Raw genomic sequence first — 26,293 nt, 5'->3', positions numbered from 1 at the left:
TGCTAAGTGAGTGAGTGAGTTCAGATTGCCACATCGTGACTTCTACTGCTGAAAAGGGCTAAACAGCTGTGCGACTGATATGAACGGATCAATTGATATCAGCGCTAACACATTCCTCGTATGTACTATATGTATTGATATATTATTGCATTGAACTATGTCACATATGGTTGGTACAATTCCTGATCAATCCTTTCTGGTTGGTGCTGGCGGGCGTTTAACAGGACCGCAGAAAGCTTACAATTTGCCAGAGAACTTTGTTAATTTCTTTACTTGGTATTTTGATTTTGATTTTGTGGAATCGTCACATCATGATTACTGTTACATATGCAATCTGATTTACAGAAACTATCCTCGTGGTCATGACGACAAGCAGTAGATGTCCAGTTAGATCTTTCAAAACCAACGGCCACGTAAACACCCATCACCAGTCAGACTGGGACGATGTGCTGCCTGTACCCAAACTCAGCTTCTCTGTGGCATCTGTCCTCGTCTTCTGTCTGGCGGTGCTGTGCTTCGTGAACAGCCACGATGCTGGTTGTGTATGACGACACATGGGCGATCACCAACAACAGAGATGTGTTGCCGGAAACTCCACTCATCGCCATATTTGCTCATGACTTCTGGGGGAACCTGTTGGATGGAAATAGCCATATGTCCTACAGGCCACTTACTGTGCTGACCTTCAGGTGAGAAAATAGCATAGCATTATGAGTCTCCAAAGAGTCATATAGCAGAACCCTGTGTCACTACCATGGGGGGAACTTTCCACTGCAGGTGGAACTACGCATGGGCAGGATCTATGCAGCCTGAAGGATTTCACGTTGTCAACATCGTCCTGCACGGCTTGGTGTCGGGCATCTTCCTGGCAGTATTCTCTGTCCTCGTGTCTGGTTACCAGGTGGACCAGGAATCTGCCAGGCCGGTGTTTGCCTCGCCCCAAGCTGCTCTCATGTGTGCTGTGCTGTTTGCTGTACATCCCATCCACACTGAAAGTGTCAGTACAAACTGTTCTAAACTTGCAAGATATTTATGTAAATAATTTAACTCATGTTTAGAATTCACGTCCTTAACACTTTCCAAGAAATTTTAACACACATTATAAGTAAAATTGTCTGCTTCAATATGTTTGGAAACCTCCAAACACTGTTTACACAGAACACAAAATATCGTATCCTGACAGGAATAGCATGTAATCATTTCTGTATTCATCACTAACAAATAATGATGTTCAATTAATGCTCTATACTGGTATTTTATGCAATACCCCAGTATTCTCGCTGTTTTGATACCCACACACCTGTTCTGTTTCTAGACCTGGATACTCGAATCTCCATGAACATTTATAACTCAAACATTAAACTACACAAGATATCCTTGATATTGTGTTCCAGGTTGCTGGGCTTGTAGGTAGGGCTGACCTGCTGTGTGCCTTGACCTTTCTTCTATCGTTCCTTCTATATGCGAGGGCCTGCCTCGACTGTAAGTTGTTTTGCTAACATTGTTGATGTTTATTGTGTGTATGAAGTAATTGAAACAACCGTTGAAATAGAAACGCCCAAGTCCTTTCCATATCCAAATATCTGCTAACACCAGAGTCGATTTATCAATTCTGACTATATCGTGAGTATGCGTTTGTTTGACGCCGCACTCAGCAGTGCTACAGCTGTGCGACGTGGTCTGTAGACAATCGACTCCAGCGACTGACAACATCAGGTACGATTACACAACACGTGTTTATGAAACACTATCAAAAAGTGTTGACACCAGGTGTTCGCAAACACGTGAGCGTAATCTTCATCATTAGTGTCACCCGTCAGAAATGTATGTGAAAAAGATGTGTAGTACAAGTCAAAATAGGGAATTGTAACGGACATCATATTTGTTACTAATGCATCAAATTGTTAAATGAACTCTACATGTCCACCCTAAGACTTTACCGAGGCCTTGTTACCTTCATTGAATAACTTCTTTTATTATTATTATGTTTTACAGATTAAAGATGAAAATGCAGCAGGGAGGGTTCGGGTGATCCTGGCACAGTCAGGCTGGTAAGGCTCATAATCAGCTCAGGGCCCTCGCCCCCTCTACACGCAGCCCAGACAGCGAATGGGACTTCTCCCAGGAATCACTGTCTAGTCGAACCCACCAAGAACTTTCCGGAGAATATGAAGGCTCCCCAACACTGCAGCCTTCTGCACCACCTAGAGTGTCAGAAGGGCTGTGCTCCCAGTGGAGAACCCGGGCACTCTCCTGATCTGCGCTAAGAGATCAGGAGGTACCAAACCTAGGGCACCAAGAACAATGGGGAGCCTGACGACAGTGTACTTGGGATGAAAGCGAGACAATTCAAAGGCGAGGTCCGCATACTTATCATGCTTTTCCTGAATCTTGCCAATCACGTTGCTGTCAAAAGGGACAGAACATTCAATGATATAAAAAAATTCATTGGTTTATCAAAAAGAAAAGATCAGGTTTGTTAGCTGGAATTCTTCTGAGGCTGTATATGGGCCTGTTCCAGAGAAGTTTGAAAGCATCATTTTCCATGACGCCCTGTACATGTTCAGGGTCGTACCATGGATGGACCTCGGAGTCAAAGCCACAGGCATGGCGGAGACTGTAGCTACCGTCCCGAGTCCTTCTCCCTGGTGTCTATACTGGCCAGTATGTGCCTGTGTTTCGTGTCATGGATCTTTCTGATTTCAGCTCCATGCTTGGTCAGCTACCGTCCCGAGTCCTTCTCCCTGGTGTCTATACTGGCCAGTATGTGTATGTGTGTCGTGTCGTGGATCTTTCTGATTTCAGCTTCATGCTTGGTCAGCTACCGTCCCGAGTCCTTCTCCCTGGTGTCTATACTGGCCAGTATGTGTCGGTGTGTCATGTCATGGATCTTTCTGATTTCAGCTTCATGCTCGGTCAGCTACCGTCCCGAGTCCTTTCCCTGGTGTCTGTACTGTCCAGTATGTGGCTGTGTGTCATGTCTTGGATTTTTCTGATTTCAGCTTCATGCTCGGTCAGCTACCGTCCCAAGTCCTTCTCCCTGGTGTCTGTACTGGCCAGTATGTGGCTGTGTGTCATGTCTTGGATCTTTCTGATTTCAGCTTCATGCTTGTTCAGCTACCGTCCCGAGTCCTTCTCCCTGGTGTCTATACTGGCCAGTATGTGTCTGTGTGTCATGTCATTGATCTATCTGATTTCAGCTTCATGCTCCGTCAGCTACCGTTCCAAGTCCTTCTCCCTGGTGTCTCTACTGGTCAGTATGTGTATGTGTGTCGTGTCATGGATCTTTCTGATTTCAGCTTCATGCTCGGTGAGCTACGGTCCCGAGTCCTTCTCCCTGGTGTCTATACTGGCCCGTACGTGTCTATGTGTCATGTCATGGATCTTTCTGATTTCAGCTTCATGCTCGGTCAGCTACCGTCCCGAGTCTTTCTCCCTGGTGTCTATACTGGCCAGTATGTGTCGGTGTGTCATGTCATTGATCTTTCTGATTTCAGCTTCATGCTCGGTCAGCTACCGTCCCAAGTCCTTCTCCCTGGTGTCTCTACTGGCCAGTATGTGTCTGTGTGTCGTGTAATGGATCTTTCTGATTTCAGCTTCATGCTTGTTCAGCTACCGTCCCGAGTCCTTCTCCCTGGTGTCTATACTGGCCAGTATGTGTCTGTGTGTCATGTCATTGATCTATCTGATTTCAGCTTCATGCTCCGTCAGCTACCGTTCCAAGTCCTTCTCCCTGGTGTCTCTACTGGTCAGTATGTGTCTGTGTGTCGTGTCATGGATCTTTCTGATTTCAGCTTCATGCTCGGTGAGCTACGGTCCCGAGTCCTTCTCCCTGGTGTCTATACTGGCCCGTATGTGTCTATGTGTCATGTCATGGATCTTTCTGATTTCAGCTTCATGCTCGGTCAGCTACCGTCCCGAGTCTTTCTCCCTGGTGTCTATACTGGCCAGTATGTGTCGGTGTGTCATGTCATTGATCTTTCTGATTTCAGCTTCATGCTCGGTCAGCTACCGTCCCAAGTCCTTCTCCCTGGTGTCTCTATTGGCCAGTATGTGTCTGTGTGTCGTGTCCACCTTCTGTAAGGAGCAGGGCATCACTGCCATAGTAAGTAGTCACTCAACTTAATTACTAGTCTGTATAAGTGTAACTGACTGGTAAGAGTATCTGACTGGTAATAGAGTATCTGCCGAATGAAGGTGGCGAACACCCGGCAACTGTAGACATATTTGGCTTGGAACCTTTGTTTCGGCTAACACTGTTGTAATTGTCTCATGGAGAAGAGATGCGCATTTGAGCATCAAGATAACCATGCAGACATTCATCAGACATAGGAACCTGTTACATAATAGGTTGTAGCAACTAACCTGTGACTCCAAATTTAGACTTATTCTTGAAATAATACAATTGCTTCATCCGGGTCAAGATAACCTACACACATATATCAAATATATAAGAAACGTCAACTCCAATGAATGATCAGTCTCGATTATTCAAAATATTCCACTGATCGAAAAAACATACTTGCAGTCAATATCATATGCATGGAAGGGCGCGGATAACAATTGGTGTTAGCGAACACTTCCATGTGTGTAACGTGGAAATGGACGATACTGACAAAAGCATTTGTTGTCACAGCTGCACCCATTAACCAGTCCCTGTTTTCGATGTTGACATTTTAGCAAAGAACATTTTTAAATATTCACCAACAAATATTGTTTCTGAAGATTACATTGTATATAAAGCAATGCAAACACCTTATTTCCCCATGGCAATTCAATACGAAATAATGGAAATATTTCTTAATTCATACTTTGGGGAAAATATCTATTTCAGTAGTAATAGATTCAATGTGCCGGTGGATTATCACGGATTACAGAGGACAGTCATGTGAACTGCTTCTTCAACTGGACAGGAGAGAACTGTGTGACAAAACGCAGCAAAGAACACAGTGCGCCAAAACGCACCCGAACACATATAGCTAGGGACTTGAAAACTTTGATTTTCACGTGCACAATGGACGGCACATTTGATTTCGTGTCTGTTTTAAAGTTTAGTTGTGTGTTGTACCTCAATGTAGCAACATGTAACAAGTGTTTGCCACTGATATGGCAATGTCCCCCGCCGCTAAAGAATGGAATATCTATATTTACTGCTTTTTATTTTTTGGTCACATACAAGATGCCTGAAATGATGGGTGTCTGCATAATCACCAAATGCAGGCTGTCAACATAATTGAAATCATTGGGTGGAATGTTCTATGAGATATCGCGCTTAAAAAAGTTGAAAAGCGGTCAAAGTGTCGTGGTGACCTTGAAGATAAGGTCAAGGTCACCCAAATAACCTGGTGTCTGCGTAATCCCCAAATGTAGTCTGTCACCAAATTTGAAGACATTGGGTACAACACTCCATGAGATATCACTTTAACAAGAATTTGAAAAGTGTTCAAAGTGTCATGGTGACCTTAACAATAAGGTCAAGGTCACCCAAATAAACTGGTATCTGTGTAATCCCCCAATGTAGGCTGTCAGAAAATTTGAAGACACTGGGTACAACAGTTCATGAGATATCGCGTTAACAAGAATCGGGCGGACGTACGGACGGACAGACAATAATGTTTCATTTCCAATATTGGAATTTAGAATAGAAACGTTGCATAACAGCAACTTAGTTGTTCACTTATAAAAGTGGACTTAAAACACAAAGGTGTGTAAAAGCATTAAGATAGAACATTGTGTAGTTTAATAGCCTTAATAAAGTTGAATTTGTTTCAGTTAGAATTATGTTTTTGATATTTGGAGTATCTTCACTCCATCAACAATTGCCTGGACTTCATGTGCACACGAGTAAGGTGGACTGTTTAAGCCAAAGTCAGCGTGAGTACTGGAAAGTTTGGCGAATAAAAGTAGATGAATAACAATTTTTTAGACTGTCATATGTTCAATCTACAAGTCAATACTACCTTCGGGTTATTGATTGACATGTGTGTTGCATTTCCAGGGCATATGTAGCGTGTTCGACATTGTCGTAGTGTGTAGAGTCGACCCTTTCCAGCTGCTGTCTTCGAAAAACCGGAGTGAGGTGAATGTAAACGAACTAACGAATTATTAACCTCCTACTTCCTTATGAAGAATAACGTAAAGTGATAGTCCCAATAATATAACTTTAACACAGATGCCATTCCTTAGCAATATTCTCATGTTTGAACACTGCAAAATGCCTATAGACATATAAACCTTCAGCACGGAGTTTAACACCCTTAAGGAGTAAAAAGTCTTTCAGGTTTCGGTTCCACGAAAGCATAATGCGTCTGATTATAACAGAGGCTGAGTGACTATGGTAGATCTGACATAGCAGCCCTGAGATGTGCTATCCGGAGTGTAAATAGTAAAAGTCTTGTGTTTAGGAGCTTGAATTCTTTGGAAATGTTCTCTCCGCGTTAATCACTAATTGTCATTGACAAACACTGGTGTACTTTTCTGTAATTGATCCGTATAACAAAATATCCCCTATACATTTTGCATAATCTATCGTTTTTGGTGGGCCAGTTGTCGCCCTTGGACGATCAGATCAACGTCTGTCATCAACGTTATTTGTCTGTTGATATCGTGATTATAATCTGCTGATGTAGTTTTTTGTATTCATTTCTCCCTTTTCCGACAATAAGGTGAAACATAGTAACATGTCTTAAATTATGTCCTCGTCAAATTACAATGCACAAATGAGATCTAAACATGCAAAGTATCGAAAACTGAATTTGATTTACGCTGCTGGATGAATATCTGCTGGTTTGGTTGTAGCAGAAATGGGTGACGGGACTCATCAAACGTCATCTCATCCTGTTACTGACTGGCGTTTTGCTCCTCCTCGTCAGACTATGGATAATGAGATCATCAACTCCTAACTTCTCAGTGGATAACAATCCACATACCATGGTCCACGGCACAATATTGAAGGTAAGATGCTGAATAGGATTTCTGTTGCCATACAGTAGGATACAGTATGAAAATTTCAACTACGTGTATTATCTTACCATGTGTGTGTGGCTCAATATTGACAGTAAGGTGCTGAATAGGTTTATTGTTGCCATACATTAGGGTAACAGTATGAAACCTTCCACTAACATCTTAGCATGTGTGGTGGCTGGTTAGCGTGTCATACTTTCCCTTTGAAATTGCGTGACATCCTATTTCGTCTTCCTTTGTAACGCACAATAGCAATATCGTATAGCACTATAGCTACACGGCGTGGACATGTCACTCCGATATGGTCCTACTAAGATGTTTTAATCGTGTATTATTATTATTATTATGTTTTGCAGATTAATGATAATATGCAGCAGAGAGGGTTCGGGTGATCCTGGCACAGTCAGGCTGGTAAGGCCTATCATCAGCTCAGGGCCCTTTCCCCCTCTACACGCAGCCCAGACAGCGAATGGGACTTCTCCCAGGAAACGCTGCCTAGTCGAACCCACCAAGAACTTTCCGGAGAATATGAAGGCTCCCCAACAGTGCAGCCTTCTGCATTACCCAGAGTGTCAGAAGGGCTGTGCTCCCGGTGGAGAACCCGGGCACTCTCCTGATCTGCGCCAAGAGATCAGGAGGTACCAAACCAAGGGCACCAAGAACAATGGGGAGCCTGACGACAGTGTACTTGGGATGCAAGCGAGACATTTCAAAGGCGAGGTCCGCACATTTATCATGCTTTTCCTGAATCTTGTTAATCACATTGGTGTCAAAAGGGACAGAAAATTCAATGACATAAATAAATTCATTGGCTTTATCAAAAAGGACAAAATCAGGTTTGTTGGCAGGAATTCTTCTGAGGCTGTATATGGGCCTATTCCAGAGAAGTTTGAAAGCATCATTTTCCATGACCCCCTGGACATGTTCAGGGTCGTACCATGGATGGACTTCGGAGTCAAAGCCACAGGCATGGCGGAGACGGTAGTAAAAGCAACGAGCCATGCCATCATGTCGTTTAAGATATGCTGTTTGTGCCAAGGAAGGGCATCCACTGACAAGGTGTTGGACAGTCTCTCCAAATTCATTACACAGTTGACATTTCATATTGATATTTTCTTTAAGAATCACATTTTGGCGATTACGAGTGGGAAGTGACTGGTCCTGAACAGCAAAAAGGGCGCCCTCAGTTTCACATTTGAGACCAGCTGACTTCATCCAGGCGAAGGAGTCGGTGGGATTGCTTTTCTGTTCCACACACTGCATGTACATACGATGCAATGGCTTCTCAGAAAGCTTCTCCACAAAAGACCGACTCTGGGCAGACTTGGTGAAGAACTTCACCTGGTTTACGCCCATCGCTGTACCGTACAGCAGTACATCGCCATCAGCAAAATCAACCTCAAATTTCAGATTCTGTCCAACTACCTTGGCACGCTTAAAATAGCTGTGGAATTCCTTGCTTTCATCATGAGTCTTCACGGGATCATCCGATAAATAAATATGTGCAAAAGTACACACAAGAATTCTATCATGAAGAGCCTCCACATTAATCAAACCCCGACCTCCAGAATTGATTGGCATATATAAACGGTTGTGAGAGGAACGAGGGTGGTGGGCTCTGTTATCAGACATGATCCTTCTGGTCAGGCGGTCAAGACTCTGAATGTCTTGTTTTGTCCAATCAACTACTCCAAAGGAATAGGAGAGGACTGGCACAGCAAAAGTATTGGTGGCTTTGACCTTGTTTCGAGCATTTAGCTCTGAGCTCCAGATTTTCTTTAAGCGAGATTTGTACTCGGCCCGAAGTTTATCTTGAATCTTGGCATTCTGGAGCTTGTCTCGAACTTGCATTCCAAGATAGGTGTAGGCCTGATCTTCCACAAGATGCTCAATAACTCCTCCCCCTTGTAACTTGACCGATCCACCAGTAACTACCTTGCCACGTTTCAAATGAAGACTATTACATTTGTCAAGTCCAAACGTCATGCCAATATCATTAGAAAAGGACTCGACAAGGAGAACCTGTTCTTTCAAATTGGTATCTCCTTTGGCAAGGAGCTCGATGTCATCCATGTAAAGGTGATGAGTAAGTGGTGTTGGAGATCTGTGCTGAGGAGGTCCGGGATGGTAACCCTCCTCTCTGTTGAGCAGAAAGCTCAAAGGATTTAGAGACAAACAAGAAAGCAAAGGACTGAAGGAGTCCCCCTGGAAAATTCCCCTTCTGATTGGAATATATAGATTCCGAATTCTGCACCTGCCCTTGCGAGTACATCTCAAGTTGAGTCGACCAGCAGCTCATTAAAGACTTGAGTAAATCAAGTAGTCGCTCCGAGAGGTCAATACAATGAAGAGACTTCAGAATCCATTCGTGAGGGACAGAGTCGTATGCTTTTTTGTAGTCAATCCAGCACATGGAGAGGTTGCGGTGATATGTTTTAGCCTCTTCCAAAATCAATTTTTGTACAAGAAGTTGATCCTTGCACCCCCAACATCCGTTTCTTGCTCCCTTCTGCTCTCTGTAAATCATATCATTGGAAGAGCAGTAACATGACACGAGGTTTGTCAGACACCCTGTGAAGATTTTATACTGAGTATTCAAACATGTGATAGGGCGGAAGTTTCCTTTCTTGGGGAGAAGTATTGTGCGACCTTTGCAGAACCATGGAGGAACATCACCTGTGTCCACAAGAGAATGGAAACAGTGAAGTAATGGTGTTTGGACACAGGGGAACAGTTTCCAATACCGGTTCGAACACCATCAGGCCCTGGAGCTGTATTAGATTTGGAATTTTTGATGACACTTTTCAGGCAACCTGGTGAGATGTAACAGACAAACGACCTAGTTACTTTCTCATGCATTGCATGGTCATAATCACTGACCCATGGTGCCTCCAGGTTACAGTCGCCGGGTACAGACCACAACTGTTTCCAGAACCTTTCATTGGCATCCATGGGAGGCCGATTATCATGCTCACCATCACCGTTTGTTTTCAGTTGCCTGTAGAAGTGTTTTTTCATTATTTCTAAAAAGTTTATTCTGTTTGATAAATTTTATTTTATTTTCCCATTGTTTCTTTCTTTCAGTCCAAACCTATATTTTTGCCTTAAGGGAATCGACAATTTGAGAAGTATCTTTTCTTTCGTTGTTTTGTATTTCAGTTTTAATTTTCCCCAAATTGCCTTTTGTCGTTTAGACATGGGATTCCCTGATGATCTTAACTTCAGGCAAAGCTCTATCCAGGAAATGTATTTTCTAGTTTCTGTTAGTTTTACTTGAAACCGGTTTTTCTTTGGTGTATTGTTCTTAGTACTGGATGTGTTTTCTTTGGAAACTGTGTGAAGTTCCTCCAAGGTTCGAGCGGCAGCATAGACACAACAATTAACTTCATGTAACGAACAGTCCGCAGAAACTTTCATAGAAATAATGTCATTTAATAAATTGATTTCATTTTTGGGAAAAGATTCATTTGTTTGTTTAATTGGCCTCCGTTTTTCTAAAGGTATATCAGATACTTCATCATAAATAGAAAAAAACAAAATATACACAGGATTTTCGGAAAGATCTGCAACTGAGGAAGAGGGGAGAGAAAGAGTGAGGTTCCGAAATTTCGGGGCCAATTGGTTCTGCACCGGAAGAGTTTCCATCAGGAAGAGGAGAGAGGTTAACGCGGACGTCCATAAGAAATTTTGGGTCTGCTGCCGCTCTCAAGAGCATTCTGCTCATGCAAAGGTTCCTGACGGGCACCAGTTGTAGGTTGAACTGGCTCACGCGGCATGAGATTTTTAGGCCGCCGGAATTGTTCTCGGAGATTTTGCTCCGTCAGGAAAGCATACATGGACATGGCATTGTCCCAATGAAGCTTAAGCGACTTGACGTTTATTCGCGGATTTGCAGGCCATCCTGTCGCTCTTGCACACTCTAGTAGTGTGGTTTTCAGATGGTTTGACCAAGATATTCTTGATCGGGTGCTGTGCCTTCCCCTGGGGCAAGTCCCATCTCCAGTAAGGTTGGTTTGACTACCGGAGGAAGGCTGACTGGGCTGCGGAGTTGAAAGATGATATTCTCCTTGGCTTTCGGTAACCCAGTGTAAAACCAGCTTCGGGGGGTCAGCTTATTATTATTATTATTATTATAGGATATTTATATAGCGCACATATCCAGACAATTAGTGCATGCTCAAGGCGCTGGTATTTTTCCCTCTATCATTGGATGTCAATCTCAACGGCACATCAACGGCACATCGTATTATCAATCTCAACTCCCTGGGGAGTATACATTCAAATGCAAATGATTTGGTGTTCTATATATATATCATCTACGCTTGAGGATAACCTTGACATCTTGATTATCTGACGTAAGAGATTCCATTGGGCGTACGAAGAAAACATAATGGTGAAAATATGAGAATGGATCTTGATATTGAGCTTGAATTTCTTGGGCTGATGCTTACAATTTTTTTTATTTTAATACGGCTTTGGACGAAATCAGGACTTTTGTTTCAGATTTTGAATTACAACTACATTTATGCCATCAACACCTGGCTGCTGTTGAATCCATGGTGGCTGTGCTGTGATTGGTCAATGGGCTGTATACCTGTCATCACCTCATTGGCAGATCCAAGAATCCTGGCAGTCATTGTGCTCTGGGTTGGGTGTAGTGCCTTGCTCTATTGCTGCTATCAAGGGGATTTCACAAGAAGGCGCCGGTATACTGCTTAATAGTTTTGTATACATTCTTGCATTTGAAATTTTAGAAGGTTGTTGCTGTTCTACTTGTGAAATATACTGCTCTTTTAAATTTTCTAGCAAGTATGTTTTAATCCGATTTGCTATCAATCTACGTGCGGCGGTGGGGTAGCGTAGTGGTTAAGGCGTTCGCTCGTCACGCTGAAGACCCAGGTTCCATTCCCCACATGGGTACCCCGTGTGAAGCCCATTTCTGGAGTCCCCCGCCATGATATTGCTGGAATATTGCTAACAGCGGCGTCAAAACCCAACTCCCTCACTCACTCAATCTACGTTTCCTGTGTGGCTGGATGATGAGAAAATACATGCTTGTGGTAAGAGGCGACTAACGGGATCGGGTGGTCAGACTCGCTGATTTGGTTGACACATGTCATCGGTTCCAAATTGCGCAGATCGATGCTCATGCTGTTAATCACTTGATTGTCTGGTCCAGAGTCGATTATTTACATATTCCGCCATATAGCTGGAATATTGCTGAGTGCGGCGTAAAACTGAACTCAAACACAAACAATAACATAGCACTGTTAATATATCCCTATATTTTACAATGTGCTTAGACTACAGAATCGTGTTGTTTGCAAGATTTCCTACAGTGTTCTTTTTTTTGGTTGATATTCCCTATGTATATTTATATTTACCTTGCAGTCTTCTGATAACGTCCCTGGCAGTGATGGGTATTCCCTTCCTGCCAGCCAGCAACCTGTTTTTCCGTGTGGGCTTCGTGATCGCAGAGAGGATTCTGTACCTGTCCTGCGCTGGCTTCTGTATGTTGGTGGTGCTCGGGGCCAGAGAAATCTGCCATCATTTTCACCCAACAGCTAAAAAGGTAGCTATACATATACGAAACAACCCCCAAACAATTTCGTGATACTCGTTTACGTGTTCTTAGGCATAGAATACCAGTCGAAGAAAACAACAATATCCAAGGACAGAATCAATGTTTCGCATGTTGAGACAGTCAAGCAGAAACTGTTGAGACAGTGGGGAATGATCAGCCATGAGAGAGGATAGGTCATCTGTCAGGAAACATGAATCTTATATATCAAGCGAGGAAACAATATTTCAATGAAAATATCTAACAAATCGACGTTTATAACGTATGTCTGTAAATAGTTTATGATGTTTCAGTGTAACTCACAACTATGAAGCTCTTCACCGGGAAGCGTTCGCTCGTCACTCCGAAGACCCGGGTTCGATTCCCCACATGGGTTCGATGTGTGAAATCCATTTCCGGTGTCCCCCACCGTGATATTGCTGGAATATTGCTAAAAGTGGTGTAAAACCAAACTTACTCACTTACTCTTCCCAGGATCACACTTTTAGTTCTCAAGAAAGTAGAGTTGATTCCCCTTATCCTCTAAGATTCCTTTAGAAGTCTATGATGATGAAATAGTTTGGACATTTTAGTTTGTTGTCTTTTTTAGCAATATTAAAGCAAAATAGTGTCAGACAACCTAGGGACCGTTCTTAATTTATGTCCGGGGGTGGTGATGATGATTTTAAAGATATTAAAAACTTATGCTGAAAAATTATGGGGGGGGGGGGGGTGCGGGGGAGTAATTGATTTTATACATGACATTACGGGGTGAAGGGATCATCATCCCCCTAGCCATAAATTATGAACGGTCCCTTAGAAGGTTTCACAGGCTGTTCCCTTGTCGGAAATCGGTGCTACGGCTTGACGAGCGAATGATTTTAATACTTTTCAACCCCAACGCCCCAGAAATCGGTGTAAGAATTCAGGAGGAATCAGTCTTTGATTTCTGTTGTACTATCGACATTGTCAACATTGTGTGCTGTACCACAGATTGTGTCCGCTGTGTTCCTGTTCCTTGTTGTGCTGTGTGTCGCACGATCGGCTGAGGTAAGTTGCACCATCTCATCAAATATAAATATGTCAGGGTAGAGATTGCGATCTACCAGTAGAGACTCGCCGTATCTACTGGTAGAATCTTTGATCTTACTAGCAGAGACTGCAATCAGAGTCTTTGCTGGTAGAGACTCTGATTATATAGAATATCCTATACTATCGCAATCTCTACTGTTAGAAACTCCAAACTGATCCTACTAGTAGAGATTGCAATTCTACACTTATGTAAGGAAGTGAATATCGTTTGAGACATCATTCAAGCAGTCCCACTAGAACCGGACACACCACACAGCAAAGTACGGAAAGTGACAACTGTTAGATTGATGATGGAGTCAGGGTTGGCGGTTGATAGTTGTTTTTATATGACCTTGAATGTACAGGCAGCGGCCATGTTCTTCAAATAGTGTCTTTGTAGTTTGCCCACAGATCAATGAGAGTTTATACCAGTTGAATCGGGAATTGTCAACCAGTAGAGACTCCGATTTCATTCTTTACTGGTGGGTACTGATAGAGATTGAGATCGGCGGAGTATCCACTAGTAGAATCTCTCACACGGAATCTCTCATACACACATGGGAGCGTGTGTGCGTGCGTGCGTGCGTGCGTGTGTGTGTGTTACTAACTATTGTGTTGTTTGAGTCGCCTCCGTGGTCTACTGGAAAGAGGGTCTGCCGGGGAGAGTCAACAGACTGTTGCTTAAGGGCATATATAGTGGGACTCTCTATTATCGCGGGCTCTCTTTTATCGCGGCACGCGAAAACATCGGGAAAGCAGAAACACCACGCCCCGCATCGGCTGTTTACATATGCAAATTACGTAAATATATTCATCGCTCTTGAAAAAGTCATTTATTTCATTGGAATGTCATGTCTAATCGTAAAAAATATTTAAGCATTCATCTTTTCAGTAAGTTCTAGAACATTTTGAAACTAGAATGACCCCTACTGCCATTACATCTAGCATGAATCAAAAATTACTTCGTCAAGAGTAATCCTGCGACAACTATAAGGTCATTTGGATATTTTCCGTGCTAAAAATATAACAGGAAGTGACGTATTATGCAAATTCACTCTACACACGGCAGCAACTCGTATGGTACGTTTTAAGGCGAAAAAACAATATTTTGCAACGTTATTGTTACCTTGTATCCAAATGAACAGAAGTTTCAGATGTTTGGGTTAAAAACATGATGTTATTACTAATGTGAATGAAATTCCTAAATATTTTTTAGTGATCAAACTGTTTAGATTCATTTCTTGTCTTAGTAAACGTTTCAAAGTGTCACTGCTTGTACAGCGTGCCATAGTAAGAAAATAGCAATACCGCGATAATAGAGAGTTGCTTCAATTTCCGGGTCAAACGAGAAAATCGGAATTGCCGCAATGGTATTAAACGAGTTGCGACCATGTGTCACATTATTTGTGACAGAAATGAAGATTAAACATCAGTCAACTGAATATATATATAAATTACTAAATGTCAGTAGCCGTATATAATCCCGATGGCGACAACATTAACTACCGCGATAATAGAGGGTCCCATGACAACAAGGACTAGTAGGTTCGGAGTCATTCCTATAAGTCGAGGAAGGGTGTTGAGCTGCGACATGGTATCTCATTTGGGTAGCACTATTAAAAGGACGGCATTGTTGGAGTAGTACAATTATCCGCCCAGACATAAGTACATGCATTGTACGCGTAAACGCACGTAAGGACGCAGAACGAACATTGTATGGGCTTCTACGACTGAGGTTATGATACTCCCTTGTAATCATGCAAACACTGAATACTTGGAAAATATCAGTCATGCCGAAAATAATTGCCTACAGTCTATTCAGGGTACAACTGCACTGTGTTTAACGAATTGGGGACGTATACCCGTGGTTATATAGACGCAAATTTAGTTATATCGGCGACGCGTAAGCGTCTATATATATAACCACCGGTATACGTCCCCAATTCGTCAAACACAGTACAGTTATCCCCATTCTAATTCAACTCTTTTTACGCTGTTTTTTCGTGAAAGAAATTCATTAGTTAAACCAGGTCAAAGTTCCTCTTTGTTTGACCAAAACCGGACACTGGCAACTGACGTTGTGTCTGACATAGTTTGACATATAGCAGGCCATGGTCTTGTCAAAGGCCAAGGTCGAATATCGCCACGTTCTGTTGTGACGTCACTTGAATTGTTCGATGACGTAATTGCATTCAACCCCGTCAGAAGTTGGTTTTGAGTAAACCAACAAATTCCTTCATTGATTCCTTTTTCTTTTCAACACAAATTCCATGTACTTTAGCAATAATAACGGTAATGCTATTTTTCCTTCGTCGGGCAGTTAATGGAAGACCTCGGGCTTCTGCAAATGATAATGCCCTCAAAAATAGTATTACCCTTGTGTGAGCGGGCCACTGCAAATGACGTCAAAAATATTGTTACATGATCTAACAGTGTTGGGTCAACAGCCCGTTGCGAGTTGTTTGAAGTAAACTTACAATTAAATTTATGGTACTGTTTTGTCTTTTTCCAAAAAAATTCCATCCATTTTAGCGGAATAGGGGAGTTAACATACCTAGGGCTTCTGCAAATGATAATGCCCTGAAAACAGCGTTACCCAAATAGTGTAGGGATATAGTATGACCAGAAATTATTGAGAATTTTAGGAATATGTTTAATTGGATTTCTAGTATAAACAACCTTGACCAGCTATCAAGTGCTTGGTTTCATTCAAGAGAGACAACTCCGTTAATCCTTTTTCATTAGTTTGTGAAGAGTTATCCCCCTTTGTTTACTTGCCAGCAGGCGACATTTTCAGTGATCCTCAGTATGGATGATTTAGAGAAGACGAAGCTGATTTTAGAGTATTATAACAAGGACATCAGATCAGCTCAAGTTATTTCAAGTAGAACAGGCATCCCTTTGTCCACTGTTTATCGTGTTTTGAAAAATATTTCAAATGGATATGGCATTGAGCGCCAGGGAGGCGCAGGTAGGCCCAGAAAATTGACTGTCGGTGACAGGAGGCGGCTTGGAATTCTTGTTTCTAAAAACAAACGGAGTTTAGAAAACTTAAGGCGGGATATGATTGATAGAGGAACTGTGGCTGTCTGTAAGGAGACAATAAGAACTGAGCTGCATGCAATAGGTTGGCAGAAAAGTCGAGGAATTCCATCACCGACCATGAAACCTGAACAAAAGGAGCGAAGGTTGAACTGGTGCTTACAGCATAGAAACTTTAACTAGGACAATGTGATTTTCTCGGATGAAAGTTCTGCGTGGCTGTTTCCTAATACACTGAAATTCTGGACCAACCAAACTAAAAAAACCTTTGTATCAGCGACCAAAGTACAGTCCGAAATTTAACGTGTTGGGTGGCATATCTGTGTTAGTGGCAACGCCCCTCTATGTATTTGAAGGGATTATGAACAGTGAGCGGTACACATATATTCTCGAGGGACATTTACTTCCATGTGCTCACGTGTTCTATGGACATTTTTGGATTTTCCAGCAGGACAACGATCCAAAACATCGTCCAAAGCATTCACAGGCCTGGTTTCGGACCCAAAATATGACATTATTAGATTGGCCAAGCTATAGCCCTGACCTAAATCCAATAGAAAATGTTTGGGGACTTATGAAGGAAAGTGTCACTAAGAAAAATCTGACAAATATTGCTGAAATGAAAGAAGAGGTGATCCGATATCGGGACATCATGGACCACGACTTTCTAACCTTTTTAATCAGTAGTATGCCCCGCCGCATTAAAGCCTGCATTGCTGCCCATGGTGACTTGACAAAATACTAACTGTTCACCTGTCTTTGAATCTGGAGTTATGTTCTGCTAATATTCACATTTAATAAAAAAAATTACAATCATTAAATTCTCAATTTCTGGTTGAACTGTAAATTCAAAGGTTTTGGTGAATCGATATTCAACTTGCGACCGTATATGCTGATTATACGGTCGGAAATTTATAGCATTGACCAATCAGAACTCGTGTTTCATACTAAGTTGAATTAGAATTTAGCCTATTTCTTATGCTTGCTGTTATACATATCGTCTTGTCATCTGTGGTAAAGTTGCGTTTCTTTTTTTCAGAGGAGCAAAGAATTTCGAGATGACCTGACCCTATTCACATCTGGACTCAAAGTTTGTCCACTGAATGCTAAGGTATGTATTCGTGGTCAAGGTCAACGTGCAGTAACCCATGTCTTTGTTACCCTCTTGCGTTGATACAGTCTATATATTATTCAACCTAATGAAGAAAATAAGAATGACCTGATTCTGAGTTGCCCCAATCTGGTTATAAAACCGTTATTTTCAGATTAGTGAGTGAGTGAGTTTAGTTTTACGCCGCACTCAGCAATATTCCAGCTATATGGCGGCGGTCTGTAAATAACGAGTCTGGACCAGACAATCCAGTGATGAACAGCAATATGAGCATCGATCTGCGCAATCGGGAACCGATGACATGTGTCAACCAAGCCATCGAGCCTGACCACCCGATCCTGTTAGTCGCCTCTTACAAGCATAGTCGCCTTTTGTGGCAAGCATGGGTTGCTGAAGACCTATTCTACCTTGGATCTTCACGGGTCTTTATTTTCAGATTAAAACATGAGACGTGCAATGGAACGGGAAGTGCAATAGAATACCCCAGCTAAGCCTATCCCACCTAAGCTTTGGGGCGGTGGGGTAGCCCATGGTTAAAGCGTTCGCTCGTCACGCCGAAATCCCGGTTCGATTCCCCACATGGGTACAATGTGTGAAGCCCATTTCTGGTGTCCCGCGCCGTGATATTGCTGGAATATTGCTAAAAGCAACGTAAAGCTAAACTCACTCACTTGAAACACCTGGTATGTGTTAATGCCATCCTTTCGCGAACACCTGGTATCAATATTGTTTGACAGTGTTTCATAAATACATGTTATTTAAGTGAACACCTGGTATCAGTACGGTTTGATAGTGTTTCAAAAACACATGTCGCCTCTTACATGGTTTGATAGTGTTTAATAAACACAAGTCGTCAGTTACATGTACGACAAGCATGGGTTACTGAAGATAAATTCTAACTCGGATCCTCCAAGTAGATACTTGTACTACTACATGTGTAACTTATTCTCAGATCCACGTCAATGTTGCCAGACTACAGAAGGAAAACAACAATACTGACATCGCTGTTGAGCATTTCAGGGTGGCTTTGAAGTACGTATGCAAATTAGCGTCATACATAGCATCATATTTCCGATATGGATCCAGAATAGATAACCTAGCTATGTTCATGTTTCCAAGTGTACCATCGTAGTAATAATAATAATCTTATAGCGCCTGATCCACATCTCTCAGGGACATGCTCTAAACGCATAATAATACATATGTTTCCGATATGGATCCAGAATAGAGAACATCCCTATGTCCATGTTCCTGAGTGCACCATGTTTCCGTTATGGATCCAGAACAGAGAACGTCCCTATGTCCATGTTTCCGAGTGCTACATGTTTCCGATATGGATCCAGAACAGAGAACGTCCCTATGTCCATGTTTCCGAGTGTACCATGTTTCCGAGTGCACCATGTTTCCGATATAGAATAAAGAACGTCCCTATGTCCATGTTTCCGAGTGCTACATGTTTCCGATATGGATCCAGAACAGAGAACGTCCCTATGTTCATGTTTCCGAGTGTACCATATTTCCGATATGGATCCAGAACAGAGAACGTCCCTATGTCCATGTTTCCTTGTGTACCATGTTTCCGATATGGATTCAGAATAGAGAACGTCCTTATGTCCATGTTTCCTTGTGTACCATGTTCCGATATGGATCCAGAATAGAGAACGTCCTTATGTCCATGTTTTCTTGTGTACCATGTTTCGATATGGATCCAGAACAGAGAACGTCCCTATGTCCATGTTTCCATGTGTACCATGTTTCCGATATGGGTCCAGAATAGAGAGCGTCCCTATGTTCATGTTTCCTTGTGTACCATGTTCCGATATGGATCCAGAACAGAGAACGTCCCTCTGTCCATGTTTCCGAGTGTACCATATTGCCGATATGGATCCAGAATAGAGAACGTCCCTATGTCCATGTTTCCGAGTGCACCATGTTTCCGATATGGGTCCAGAATAGAAAACGTCCCTATGTTCATGTTTCCGAGTGTACCATGTTTCCGATATGGATCCAGAATAGAGAACGTCCCTATGTCCGTGTTTCCGAGTGCACCATGTTTCCGATATGGATCTAGAATAGAGAACATCCCTATGTTCATGGTCCTGAGTGCACCATGTTTCCGATATGGGTCCAGAATAGAGAACGTCCCTATGTCCATGTTTCCGAGTGCACGGTGTTTCCGAGTGCACCATGTTTCCGATATGGGTCCAGAATAGAAAACGTCCCTCTGTTCATGTTTCCGAGTGCACCATGTTTCCGATATGGATCCAGAATAGAAAACGTCCCTATGTTCATGTTTCCGAGTGTACCATGTTTCCGATATGGGTCCAGAATAGAGAACATCCCTATGTTCATGTTTCCAAGTGTACCATGTTTCCGATATGGATCCAGAATAGAAAACGTCCCTATGTTCATGTTTCCGAGTGCACCATGTTTCCGATATGGATCCAGAATAGAAAACGTCCCTCTGTTCATGTTTCAGAGTGCACGGTGTTTCCGAGTGCACCAGTGTTTCCGATATGGGTCCAGAATAGAGAGCGTCCCTATGTCCATGTTTCCGAGTGTACCATATTGCCGATATGGATCCAGAATAGAGAACGTCCCTATGTTCATGTTTCCGAGTGTACCATATTGCCGATATGGATCCAGAATAGAGAACATCCCAATGTCCATGTTTCCGAGTGTACCATGTTTCCGAGTACGATCACTATTTGATGATGAGTTATAGGCGCAGGCTATATCTGGATGGGATCGTAAAATTGATTTCGCCTTCAGCATATGTTTCCTATGAACACTGAAACGTTTGTTTGGTTTATTAAATTGTAAATAACTGAATTTTTATTAATTATGCTTTTGATCAATTAGTAAGCAAATTGTTCTGTCTGGCAGTGTAACTTGATGCTTTACATTCGTGTTTTTTCATTTCTTGATCTATTTGGATTTTTCCTCAGACTCAACGCCCAATATGTCTGTGCACAGGTCTCCAACTTGGCGTCGGTCCTGAAAGAGAAAACCATCTTGACTGAAACTGAGGAATTGCTGCAGAAGGCTGTGAGTGCAAGGTACTGTACGGTCTTACCATATGACAGTAGTTCAGCCTACTGTGCCATACCCTAATGACTGACTGAGTGGTTTAGGTTTACGCCGCTTTTAGCAATATTCCAGCAATATCACGGCGAGGACACCAGAATGGGCTTTACACATTGTACCCATGTGAGTACGTGTCGAGCTGCCCCACCGCCCCATATATACCTTAATGAACTACACTGTGACTGTGTAGGATGAGATGTTCATGTGACCATTAACCTTTTAATCCTCTAGGCATCTTGGGATGATACTCCCCATGGGAACATTTAGTGAAAATCGAGGGAACTCTGACCCACCAATCGGATTTGCAATGTGGCGCCTTGAGCAGGCTTGATCCTGTTGGCGGGACGGTAGGGTAGCCTAGTGGTTAAAGCGTCCGCCCGTCACACCGAAGACCCGGGTTCGATTAACCGCCTGGGTACGTTGTGTTAAGTCCTATTCTTGTGTCCCCCGCCGTGATATTGCTGAAAGTGGCGTAAAACCAAAATCACTCACTCACTCGTCCTGTTGGCTCATAACAATATGCACTTTCTTGTTATCATTCATTTTGAGTTATTGTTTAATTGTTTTAACACGTTACTGAAGGATGCATAAATATACTGTTCAAATTAAAATGTATTATAGCAATGTAACTTATACAACTCATGGTGTCCAAGAAAAGATTTGTTTGATGCCGCACGTGCGTTTCCTGTCCATATTTGAACTGGTCTTTTGTGAAGAACTTGATAGGGCGAAGCTTGGTGTGATAAAGAACCACAGTGGATATGAACAGTTTCCTCATACGATCCTATGATCAAAAGCCTCCTTTTGAATATGAGACTTCCCATGAACTTATGTCGTGGTCTCTCAACATCTTACCCTTCTTTGCTGGTTTCACAAAAGCCCTTTTGGCTTCCCACCAGTCGAACTTACACGAAATAATCGTTTAACAATGTAAAGGACACCATGAGTGTCCCGATTACCTGATTACCTTTCCCCACAGGTAGATCCATAAGTAGATTGTGTGACATAACTACAGGTGAGTGGAACAAAGACCATGGATGACTGTGACGTCCGCCTGATTTACTTCGCCATTGTTAGGTTTTCCTCCACACGCACACACACACACGCACACAGACAAACACACACACAAACACCAGTTCCTCCAGCTTATTGTTCATGCCGTATATTCCCAGTCCAGACCATTCCGCGACGTGGCTGAATCTGGGGGTCATACAAGCAGAGTTGAACAAGACCCAGTCGGCAAACAACAGCTTCCGCAACGGTCTCCTCCACTGCAAGGTGCACACAGACTGCATGTATAATTTAGCCAATCTGGTGAGTCTGCTTGTTCATCTGACGTCCTCAATGCTCTTTCACTCTTCTACGGTACATTCTGGATGTTCGTTTGATGCTAACGTCCTCAATGCACTTTCACTCTGGCCTAGTTGTTAAAGTCTTCGCTCGTTACGCCAAAAGCCCGGGTGCAATTCCCCAAGTGGGTACAATATGTGAAGCCGATTGCTTGTGTTCCCCGCCGTCATATTGCTGGAATATTGCTAAAAGCAGCGTTAAACTAACCTCATTTATTCATTCTCTCACACATGTATAACATGGGTTCTCTCCCCTAGCAGCATAAGTCAAATCCACTTGCTAACAGAGGAGGGCTATACAATCAGCATGTATGAAATAGCACTGTGCCTGATGATGACCGTCCTGTCAGTTGTATTGCCTGTTCAGAACCGCTGTAAAGATTAAATTATAGACATTTTAGATATTCTGTTTATATAAAAATGTACCATATTGTACGTTTTCCAGGTAAGCTTATCAACAATGAGGCACAAGGTGAATAGTTTTCTATAATACGTTCCACACGCTTAAAATGTGATCTAAAGGACAGGAAGGGAACGGTTCATGGACATTTAAAGAGTCAGTGCCATATGACATTTAACGTTTTCTATGAAACGATGGGTTTTGCTTTTACTTCTGTTTCAATAAGTAATGACTGGGAATGCATTGCTTACATTATAGGTACTGATGATCAAAATGAAAATGGATAACGAAATTAATTACAGGAGCCAAATGTAACTTTCAGACTTATCAGAATAAAATAGAAAAGGAAGTAAACGTGTTTGATTAGAGAAATGTTAGTGAAGCTTATTGAGTCCAATCGGCGCGTGTCGATGTAAAGTTTATTGATCGTTACATTTAGCGCATCACATAAGTTACATGTCTATCTGTGAAGCCCATTTCTGGAGTCCCCCCACTTTGATATTGCTGGAATATTGCTAAAACAGCATATAAAATATGCCAAAAACCCAGCCAGACATCAGTGATGGTAACTTCCAATTTTTACCCACCCAAAATGGATTTAACCAGATCAGACACCAATTTCAAGATATGGTGAAGTTACTTAGATTTTACCAGACCATCGGGTTGGCTTGCTATAAATTTACACCGTCCGTCAGAAATCTAGCCCGTCTCGGTCGGTTTGACGGGCCGTATTTCATACACTGGCTAAAAGCGGCGTAAAACCCAACTCCCTCCCTCACTCACTCACTACATGTCTATCATTTCTTCTGTATTATGGAAGTGCTTGAAATGTTATTAATGCAGAACTAAATATATTGAGTTGAACAATGAGCGAATTGTAGACCCCTGACACAGATCAGGGTATGAGCTTCCAAAACTCGATATTGAGAAACACATGTCAAATGTCAATGTAGCAATCCAAGTGTATGTGTTACCTCTCTCTGCGTATCAGTAAAGTTACTTTGTCATCCATAGTAATTAGGTTTCTATGGAAATGAAGTGTTTTCGTGTAATTTGTGCGTTGCGCTGGCTCAAAAGCCATAATGGATTATCATTAATAGATAGTTTGAAGTCATAATGTTTAAAATTGTATTTAATCTTTTGTTCCGATGTATCCGTCTGTAATGGAAAACTGACTGTAACTGAGGGTCATCATGGGTGGCATGTACAATCGGATGTGTTCTCAGGACACTGCTGGTCTTCCCTATAGTGTGAACACCGGGACGTGGTGGGTTAGCCTTGTGGATAAAGCGTTAGCTCGTCGCGTCGAAGAGCCGGGTTCGACTCCCCACATGGGTACAAAGTGCTGTCAAGTGAAGCATTGGAATATTGCAATGCTCACTTGAATCCTATCAGCAACTTTTGTAGAAACGCTGATATTTGCCTCGGAACCAAGACTTATGAAAGTAAATCATTTGTCTTTCAGCTGTACCTGCATCCCGAATACATTATACAGTTACATTGCATTACTGGAATGAAAAATTGAATTAATGAGAACAGGGAGAGAAGATGTAGATGGAACATGTTGTTGTTGAAACTGGCACTTCCTACCCCGATGTCATCACCTGTGAAGATCCGGGTTAGAATTGGTTTTCAGTATGCTTGTCGCAACAGGCGACTAACGGGATCGGGTGGTCAGGCTCAATGACTGGGTTGACGCATGTCATCATATCCCGATTGCATAGATCGATGCTCATGCTATTGATCACTGGATTGTCTGGCTCAGACTTGATTATTTACACACCACCGCCATATAGCAGGAATGTTACTGAACGGTAAACAACAAACGAAACAAACAAAATATAATCCCGATATAAATAAATCATGAGTCAAACCCTTGTTCCATAATAGGAACATATCTGTACATCAAGTAAACGTAAGCGGACATTCAATCCACACACAACGTGTCCATAGCATGCTGATCTCTTTTCGCTTGTGTGTGTAAATCACAAGGTTGATGCAGTTTGAGAGGCATTGTTGTGTGAAGTCTACTCATTAGAATTTAATTGACCCAACTGACCCACTGACCAATACTTATAATGGCCCCAACACCAAGTGTGTATTCCTTGGCCTCCATTTGATAACCATGACGATCACTGTGATGTTTTTACCACCAGTACTGGCACCTAGGACGCCACACAGACGCCATCGACGCCTTCCACAATGTAACACAGGATGCACCAACACACACTGCAGCCTGGATACAGTTCCTCCAGCTTCTTGATGTTCTAAGTAAGATGCCTAAAGGGTTCTGTAATCAGATGCTTTGTACAAGCTGATCTTCCCATTTCGAGTTTCTACATATACTATATTTCTGCTTATAAAGTGAAAACAGTTACAGTTAATCGTTTCATGAAGGTTTTCCTTGAAGACAAATGTATAACGTATGTGACCAGCTGTTCTTGCATCCAGAGCTATACAACCGTGCCATTGAGGTTGGAGAGAAGGCTCTGGAGGTGTTGACATATGAACCAGAGTTGACGTTTCGCCTCGCTACTATTTACCTAAAGACAAAGAAATACAAGGAAAGTGAAAAACACCTACAGGCTGCCATCAAGCGAGACACCCGGAATCCGTATCTACTTCTGAATCTAGGTATGTCAGCTACACCCGTGAGTCAACAAGCCTTATACGTTTGCTGTATAGTGTGTAAACCTGTTATTTCTGAACCTTAATTCAAGGGAAACAGCTCTGAAGCTCCACCAAACGAGACAACCAGTATCTAACCAGTGTACGACAGCCATACACACGAACCAATGAGCCAAATTGAAACCCTGTTACCTTTCACTCTATCGACATCATGGTTAAGGTATTTTCCCGATCTAGTAGCTACCACAACGCAAAGTATTGCAAACAGTTAACAGCTATGGTATTCCCATAACTCTTACAGGAGAATGGGGTTGGTGGGGTAACCTAGTGGATAAAGCGTTCGCTCGTCACGCCGAAAGCCTGGGGTCGATTCCCCACATGGGCACAATGTGTGAAACCCATTTCGGGTGTCTTCTGCAGGAATATTGCTAAAAGCGGCGTACAAACAAACTCACTCACTCACTCATTAGAGGAGAAAATCTTATCCCCGTGGGAATTACAGTTACCTCCTAAATAAACAGGGCTACGACATTTCTACGTGTATCATGTTCAACTTTTCACGTTTGTGTTCTACTCTCTCTTTAGGTGTTCTGTATCGTCAGTCTGGGAACAAAGAGAAAGCGGAGGCAGCCTTCAAGAAGGCACTGAAGTTGGCGCCAAATGACCCGCTCATCCTTCAAAATCTCCAGGCGCTTCATACAAAGAAGTTATATACATAAGAAATTAAACTTTGATTCAGCGTGTTGTGTAGCCTTTGCTCTTTTATAATAAAGTCATGTGTATTTGTGTGGTGATTTGCTGTATTATTTATCCAGTAAATATATTGAGAATTCCTTCGTTCTCTTTGGATATACAATAATACCAAAGCTCGTTGTACAGGACTCAGTGGAACAAAATTATCAGTGATGAAACAGTGGACTTGGTTTATATGATCTTTTGTAGAACGTCCGAAATCGAATGGAAAAACATTGTTGCATCAGTGTCTTAATGACGTCCCAGACACTAACTTTGTGAAACATGGGTGCAGTTGCAGCACACCATCACGAAGTAACGACCCCGATATTTATGAGTGAGTGGGTTTA

The 26,293-nt window shown here is 42.4% G+C and overlaps 2 protein-coding genes across 2 annotated transcripts; both read left to right on the top strand.

The window, feature by feature from the left end:
* Positions 1 to 209: 209 nt before the first annotated feature.
* LOC124277894 (protein O-mannosyl-transferase TMTC4-like) lies at positions 210 to 3,809 on the top strand. Its single transcript, XM_046713623.1, is given in 7 exon segments — positions 210 to 535; positions 537 to 689; positions 778 to 997; positions 1,395 to 1,482; positions 3,498 to 3,569; positions 3,696 to 3,748; positions 3,795 to 3,809. Coding segments are annotated over 7 exon segments (774 nt in total). The 5' UTR covers positions 210 to 362.
* Positions 3,810 to 3,984: 175 nt separating this feature from the next.
* LOC124277627 (protein O-mannosyl-transferase TMTC4-like) lies at positions 3,985 to 25,931 on the top strand. Its single transcript, XM_046713353.1, has 13 exons — positions 3,985 to 4,105; positions 5,999 to 6,079; positions 6,799 to 6,954; positions 11,467 to 11,669; positions 12,355 to 12,535; positions 13,517 to 13,573; positions 17,676 to 17,747; positions 18,700 to 18,779; positions 20,696 to 20,806; positions 22,007 to 22,148; positions 24,740 to 24,854; positions 25,035 to 25,217; positions 25,797 to 25,931. The coding sequence occupies exons 1-13, from the start codon at positions 4,052 to 4,054 to the stop codon at positions 25,928 to 25,930; spliced, it is 1,569 nt and encodes a 522-aa protein (XP_046569309.1). The 5' UTR covers positions 3,985 to 4,051; the 3' UTR covers position 25,931.
* Positions 25,932 to 26,293: the final 362 nt, after the last annotated feature.

This window comes from Haliotis rubra, unplaced genomic scaffold, assembly GCF_003918875.1.
Source record: "Haliotis rubra isolate DU_JTF1 unplaced genomic scaffold, ASM391887v1 Scf106, whole genome shotgun sequence".
NCBI classification, from domain to species: domain Eukaryota; kingdom Metazoa; phylum Mollusca; class Gastropoda; order Lepetellida; family Haliotidae; genus Haliotis; species Haliotis rubra.
The sequence above is the reverse complement of the archived record's forward strand: the minus strand, read 5'-3'. Positions and strand labels throughout refer to the sequence as shown.

Bases quoted from the DNA above. Each gene is read 5' to 3' on its own strand.
- LOC124277627 (XM_046713353.1), top strand. From the start codon at position 4,052: ATGTGTCTGTGTGTCGTGTCCACCTTCTGTAAGGAGCAGGGCATCACT. The intron at 6,955-11,466 runs GTAAGATGCTGA...CTTTTGTTTCAG, and splicing joins TCCACGGCACAATATTGAAG to ATTTTGAATTACAACTACAT. The intron at 11,670-12,354 runs GTATACTGCTTA...TTTACCTTGCAG, and splicing joins GATTTCACAAGAAGGCGCCG to TCTTCTGATAACGTCCCTGG.